The sequence below is a fragment of the Panulirus ornatus genome, chromosome 12 (genome assembly GCF_036320965.1).
Source record: "Panulirus ornatus isolate Po-2019 chromosome 12, ASM3632096v1, whole genome shotgun sequence".
Lineage (NCBI taxonomy): Eukaryota > Metazoa > Arthropoda > Malacostraca > Decapoda > Palinuridae > Panulirus > Panulirus ornatus.
In genome coordinates, this window is record NC_092235.1 from 58,392,667 (window position 1) to 58,400,307 (window position 7,641).

Sequence of the window (7,641 nt, forward strand, 5' to 3'; positions counted from 1 at the left end):
CGAAACAAATAGATTACTGGACTCAGTGGAAATACTTTTCACAAGACTGTCAAAATGAATGACTTTAGATTTCTATCATACGAAACAAATAGATTACTAGACTCATAGGAAATATAACTGCAGAGACTGACTGTAATTCCAGAATGTCTGACAGAGGGATATGGTTCATTTGCTTGCTTCTGTCTGCACAGATTATAAGTTAACTCTTCTAAAATGAGATTAGAGTATGTGAATTTCAATCAAATTTGTCAGTACCTTGATCATAAAATAATACTCGTATATGTAAATATATTACCAACACACATTTATGATTATTTCTATGATAGAAAGAAAAAAATGTGAATCATAAAACGTACACTTTTATTTATAAGATTTCTTAGATCCAAATATCACAGACGTTACAAAATCACCAGGTTTCATAACAATTACATATTCTCCTCGGAGAGAAATCTGGTACAGAATGAGGTCTTCTTGGCTGGACTGCTTACAGAGGGAGGTCGATCTCACGCTGCTGGTGAATTAGTCTTCCCATGACCTGACTCTCCTGCAGGGTGTGGGGCTATTAGGGGTTCTCATCTTCAATAGTGTGGTTCTTGCGCCACTTGATGCGTCGGTTCTGGAACCACACCTTGAGCTGGACTTCGGTCAGGTCGAGTTGTGCGGCGAGGTAGCGACGCTTAGGACCTACCAGGTATTGCTGCCGCTCGAACTCTTCTTCGAGTCTGTGTAACTGAGCTCCCGTGAACGTCGTGCGAACGCGCTTCACTCTGACAGGAACGTCTTTCTGTCTAGTGCTGAAGGTATCTTGGTGAGTGGTGCTGGGTAGATCTTGGTGATGATTAGGGCCAGGTATATCTTGGCGAGTGGTACTGGGTAGATCCTGGTGATGATTAGGGCCAGGTATATCTTGGTGAGGGGTGCTGGGTAGATCCTGGTGATGAGTAGGGCCAGGTATATCTTGGCGAGTGGTACTGGGTAGATCCTGGTGATGACTAGGGCCACGTATATCTCGGTGAGTGGTACTGGGTAGATCCTGGTGATGACTAGGGCCAGGTATATCTCGGTGAGTGGTACTGGGTAGATCTTGGTGATGAGTAGGGCCAGGTATATCTTGGTGAGGGGTGCTGGGTAGATCCTGTTGATGATTAGGGCCAGGTATATTTTGATATGTAGTGCTGAGTAGATCCTGGTGATGACTAGGGCCAGGTATATCTCGGTGAGTAGTACTGGGTAGATCCTGCTGATGATTAGGGCCAGGTATATCTTGGTGAGTGGTGCTGGGTAGATCCTGTTGATGACTAGGGCCAGGTATATCTCGGTGAGTGGTGGCTGGAATGTTATGGACGGGAGTCGATGAAGACAAGGTCGATGAACTCACCGTTGTCAGAGAGACCTGTCTGTTGCATCGATCAGACGCAGGCGAGGTAGGGTAAGGTGATGCCTTGGACCGTCGACGTTCCTTGCAGGAGTCAAGACCCAGCAGAGCCCTGATGGTGAAGGATGCAGCCTTGGGTGACATGGGAGGATGCGTGAACTCGTTTGCTGACGACGGGGAACCACGGGCCGGGGTCCAGCCTTCGGAGGCAGCAGGTGACATCCTTACATATCCCAAGGCAGACGACACTGATGTCAGGCTCGTCACCACTGGTTGAAGGCTCATCCTGTCAGCGAGGGAACTGTGCTAATGAGGATCGCTACGCCTGACCCGACCTTTTTATGTGCAAGGCCAGTTGACCTCCACCAATCACCGCTGAGGATACCTGTGGCTTAATTAGTGGTATGGTTAATCCCACTCTCTCGAGGTGAAGTTTTCTTATGAATGTGGTAGTTGTCGCCCATGCATGAGATTTGCTGTTTGGGGAACAATCTTATCTTTTTCAGCTAAATGATGATATGATATTTCAATAAGTTCTGTAATTCAGATGACAATCATATAGTCTTAGCCATCATTCGATGTTGTGGTGCTGGCCAGCGAATTTTACCAGGTGTTTGATACAAGTGGACTGATTGTACCGCTTCGTCTCCCACCCACATTAGCTTGTGTTGTACAGGGAGTATGGACGAGACTCGTAGAAAGCCCTATGGCGCGTTTGATGTTAGATACTAAACGGCATACAAAGAGCTGACTCTTTCAACGAGTGAATGGCTGAAAATGCAACCTGTATCATAAGCTAACGAGATTTTGTTGACAACACCATGTTAATAATACTGACCGTCTAATCAACAGCCAATAGGAACTGGATTTAACGTCAGCCAGTGATCACTAAACTCATTATGCTTAAGCCGTCCTTCCTCTCAACCTTACTATGGAAGAGAGACTTTGTTTGTCAACACCAGAAAGGAAGTGTAAATGTTGTTAAGGAAGATTATAACAACGGGGAAACCCTGCTGCGATCGCCTCTGTGTGCGTGTGTGTGAGTGTGTGAACACAGAGACGTTGTGGTAATAAAGTGCCTGTGGACGACTCAGGGCTCTCTCTCTCTCTCTCTCTCTCTCTCTCTCTCTCTCTCTCTCTCTCTCTCTCTCTCTCTCTCTCTCTCTCTCTCTCTCTCGTCCATACATTGGCGTTGCTAACGTGACCCTTGGACTAGTGGTAACAGTGACTTTTTTATGAGAATGGTTGAAGTTCTACTGGTTTATTTAGACACCAAAGAACTAGCTGTTGCTCGAGCAATGATGCAACCGAAATATTTCTTCTCTCATGTTCACCAGGGGAACAGTGATCGTTGACAGCATCCTGCAGGAGTTCCTGCCCAACTCTAGTAGTCCATCCTGGGAGCTGATCCTTAATCCCATCATCGGCGAAGTGATTGTCTCGCTGGTGTGGTCACGGGTGGATGGGTGGGTGGGGTCGCAAGGTGGTGGGTTGGGGAATAGGACGGGTGTCGGGTCATGTGGGTGATAGCGGGCCTGTGGTGTGCTCAGGGGTGCGGTGATGGGTCCGGGGGATGGTGGCTTGGGATCTGGGGAGGAGGAGGAGGAGGTGGAGGAAGAGTCCCACGGGTTACAGGGGTCAACCAGCCGTGAAACGCAAGACGCCAAGGGGGGTATGTACAATTACCTTCTAAAGCTCCTCTCAGTCTATATACTGAGTCTGTGATGCTTGACCAAAAGGGCACCGCTCTGCAAGTGTACTAAGCGACCATTTTTGCTTGACGGGCGTACGAGACATCGCTTAAAGCACATTTCAAGCTTCGCTTTGGTGGATAACATTAATAATACTTGATCACTACCTTCGTCGTTCAATAAGTACTATTCGCTGGCTCCTCAGTGCACACGTTCGCTTGCAAGTGTGTTGAAGAGGCATCCATTCGTAGGTGCTGGAGTAATTCTAGGTATTTCTAAAACAAACTCCTGCATCGTTTTGGACTCCTGCAAACACGAGGTGGCAATTTTCCGGCCTTCCACTCCCACCACGTAAACATTATATTCATTTTTCATACGCGTTCGCCTTGCCCAATATAGCGAGGCAACATAAATAAAAAAAGAACTGAGCCTTAAGAATAAGAAAAAATTTGCCTTGCACCTACTTCTGTTCCATGTTTTAGAAAGTGATGATACAAGAGGGGAGGATCTCCAGCCCTCCGCTCCCGCCCATCTTTGTCGCCTTCTCCAACACGCGGGAGAAACCTGGGCGGTAGTGCTTCACCCTCCCTCCCTCTCTCCTCCTTACCTATCCCCAGTGATCATTTTGCCTGAGGATGATATCATCCCACGACATCACAGGAACATCTTATAAATCACATGAGCTTCGTATGTATCTCCCACGGTCCTCGCATTGCTCTTTCATGAAAGATACATTCCACATGATCTTCATGCAAAAAAGTACACAAGGTAGCGAGTGTGCATGAGATACGAAAAGAAAAAAAAATCACAAGGAATCTCGGAACATAAGAGGCGACAATGTGATTACACAAAAAAAAAACTCTCGACACTTCGTGTTTCCCGTTTCCTTGTGGTGGTTTTTTATTCCTGCACATGACCTTCTTATACCGTAAGACACAGCTGTTATCTGTCCTTCCTATGTTCTTCCATCATCACTCACGTCTGGTCTAGTGTGCTTTAGTGAGGCTCCAGACTTAAAGGTAACGTATATCAACCGCTGATGAAGGATGAGGAATGATGAAGAAGTCATGATGATACATTAATTGTATTACGAATTTTGATGATGACGTAGGCTCATCAGAGGCATCTGGATTCCTTGTTTACATTCCATATATGTCAGTGATTCCTGGTGTAAATGTTGATCCCTGGTGTAAATGCTGAGGCAGGAAGCATTTACAGGTGAGAATTCCATGGAACCTACTGAGGTAGGCACTAGAGTACGTGTGTGTGTGTGTGTGTGTGTGTGTGTGTGTGTGTGTGTGTGTGTGTGTGTGTGTGTGTGTGTGCGTGTGTGTGTGTGTGTGTGTGTGTGTAATTGCTTTCGGTCTGTCAAAGGATCATTAATGAGGTGCCCTGACCTACCTCCGATGACCTCGTGACAGAGGCCCCGGGGACCTGACATCTGCTCCTCCTCACGTGTGTGTGTGTGGATGCGGACGCACGTCTACACCACCACGGTCAACGAAGTTCCTACTACGTTGCATTGTGGCAAGACCTTAGCTGGTCAGACGGTGCTCTGATATGGCTCATGAGACGAACTTGCGGCAGACCATACTATTCAGCTGGTAGCTAAACTAGTGAGCTGATAGCTTGATGGTGCTCATGAGAGGGTACCTTGAACCTGGTTGGTTCTCCTGTATCCAACCTTGCCTCATGGAGGTGTAGCAATATTAGAAAACAGTTAAGTTGGCCATCGGCACAGCTGGTCAGCAGGGATGTGCTCAGCAGTTATGTTAGTCAGCGCTACGGGCGGGCAGCAGCTGCAGAACCAGCAGACTTACACTAAATATTTTCCCGTTTTTCTTTTGCCATTTTCTATGTTTCATTCCTATACTGACCTGGATAAGGGTGTCTGTCCCCGACGGGAGTTGTAGATGCGAAAGATGGAAAATGCCAATAGCAGGTGGTCGAAGCTGAACACTACTGACCAGAATACATTCAACATTGGAAAATCTTCAGTTTGCCCTTAACAGCCTTCACAGACCAAAGGGAAAGGTAAAAGTATTTAAGAATTACTTTTAGATGATCCAGTCATGTTCCTCGGGTAGTATGCATTTATCTTGTACTTACGAGGCTTCGGACCCACAACCTTAATCCTATCTTCAAATTATGTTTCCCTTCTCGTATCCTGAGCTTATAAACTCATCTACTCGTCCCCAGATCAGTCCTCTGGATATTAATCTTGACCTTGTAAGCTCCTCGACCCAGCGCGTCCAGTGACCCCCTCTCCACTCACACCCCCCCCCCCCCCCCCCTTAGCTTGGCTGTGTTAATCTTACTGATCCCTTTGTGACGACAGACAATACAGAGGCAAATAAGCCACCGTGACCGCATCAGGAGAAGCGGGTCGTGATAGGCCACAGAGAAGGAGGGACTCATTCATTAAGGAAGCATTGATATATGTGCTTACCGTTCTATAATTCATGAGGCTCAGGGTAAGATATTCTCATATGGAACCCTATTCAGAACGAGAGGAAGAGTGAGAGTCAATCCGCTCCACTATAGGATTCAGGCTCCTTTCAGGAGGGTGTTGTTGAAACCCCGAGGTGAGATGAGGCGTAGGATGTGAGAGGCTGGTGGTGGTGGCCAGAAGAGCATCTGGCCAGAGTGTTTTGTGACCTGGTGTTCAGGTGCTGATTGCCCGCACTAAGACGAACCTGTGGTATTGTAAGGCAGATAATGGCAATTTTACATGTCTAATCCTCACTGTCTTCATAACCCATATCATCAGCTTATTGATGGTCAGATTGTGGAGGATTCCCTTAACTGATCTACTGGCAAATCTACCTTTGTGTCCGTCTGTCCATAGCTATCACAGTCTATCTTCTTATGAATGGAAAATGATGGTGATTTGAAGAAAGAAAGAAAAAAAAAATTGTGAAGCTTTGCGTGTGAAGAAAGGTTCGTTCACCAATGACGAACGTTTTTATCACAATGAAAGGGAAGTTACAATCACCACACATCTGTCACTACCTCTAAGGAATATTTCCCCATCTGTACCACTGAAAAAGTCGTTCCTGTTCACTAATACAGGAAGCGTTCTTTATTACCACTGTCGAGGACATGTATATCACCACCAACACCACTGAGGTAAAAAGAAACATTCTTCTCACCTGAGAACAAACGTGTCATACCACTGCCAGGGGAAGAGAAAACGTTTATCCGCTAAAATGCTTGTTGGTGTACACCTTACTTTTGGGTACACTGCCACGTACTCTTTCTATAGAGAAAACTTCACTAACAGGACCGGACGAACTTGATAATAAAACTATGATTTACTTGCGTCAAACACGGTCAGTGATGCAGTAAATAGGATGCGAACGTATTAAACGACCAAGTGGCTATGTGATCCACTATGCTCAGTCGGGTTTAACGGAGACAACCAATTTTCATAATCTGATTAATGCTATGGGGCGAGGCGACCTGACCTGCCCGAAGATGATATTTACTCCGATGACCTGACGGCTGACCCACCTTATGGAGGAGAAGGAGGAGGAGGAGAAAGAAGAGGAGGAAGAGAAGGAGAAGGAAGAGAAGGAGAAAGAAGAGGAGGAAGAGCAGGAGAAGGAGAAAGAGGAAGCATATTTCCAGTAACTTTTATCTCTGGGTTTCTTCTGATCTTCTCTCATGATTTCTTCACAGTTTCTTGAATATGATTTTCTTTTTGTGATTTCCAAAGGCGTCTCGTGAATCAGGGCCTGTTAGTAACACTGGATATATCCCTCGTGTTCTACAGTATTTCCCTCTGACTCCTGCTTTCTTATTCATATCACTCGTGCTCCCATGCTTCCTCTACTTTCTTATTCAGTATTGGTTTCGTATCGCGAAGTACGACGTGTGATGCGAAAGATGTCTGTGGTCTTCTGTATGAACGTGTGTGAGGGATGGATGGATAGTTCGAGAGTCAAGACCAAATTTGAATGGAGTAGAATCTCTTTATTTTACTTTTACACCTGACATAGCTGTCATAGTGTTTTCTACTCTGTTGTGCTTGGCTTTATCAGTTGCTGACCTCTTCGTGCTGTTCATTGTTCTCATATCACAAGAACAATGAACAGATACTGAATCATCAACTCAAGAAAACATGAACGTTTATACAGATTTGAAAAGACACTGACACCCAACAACAGCTAGTCTATCTGCCATTGTTCTACACCCGGTAGTTTACTTCACATCTGCTGTAGGCAGTCTGCCACGTCTTGGGTACAGCTACGGGGAATATACTCCATACCTCTAACGCCATGTAGCCTGCCCTCAAAGCAAGTGCGCCGGCAATCTTCCTTCACAATATCTGAAGTAGGAAGTCATTTTTCAAGGATCAAGCAGCAAGCTGCCTGCGTGAGAGATATAGGGACTTTGTCTTCTTGGAATACACTATGCTTCCTACTGTTCATTCAAAGCACTTGATGAATCGTGGATTTTGTCGTGTATCCTTAAGAAAGACGTGGCGTGAGTTGAAGTCTTGTCTTCCTAAAAGAATGTAATTCAGAATTCAAATAGTTAATTCCAAAGAGAAAAGGCACCTAATCCAGCATA

The 7,641-nt window shown here is 45.7% G+C and overlaps 1 protein-coding gene across 1 annotated transcript; it reads right to left on the reverse strand.

Annotated features, from left to right (window-relative positions):
- Positions 1–358: 358 nt before the first annotated feature.
- LOC139751747 (uncharacterized) lies at positions 359–1,666 on the reverse strand. Its single transcript, XM_071667295.1, has one exon. It carries the CDS (start codon positions 1,658–1,660, stop codon positions 563–565), a length of 1,098 nt encoding a protein of 365 aa, XP_071523396.1. The 5' UTR covers positions 1,661–1,666; the 3' UTR covers positions 359–562.
- Between the last annotated feature and the right edge of the window lie 5,975 nt (positions 1,667–7,641).

What these genes read in the sequence shown, in the direction of transcription:
- LOC139751747 (XM_071667295.1), bottom strand. Translation starts at nt 1,660, where the DNA reads ATGAGCCTTCAACCAGTGGTGACGAGCCTGACATCAGTGTCGTCTGCC.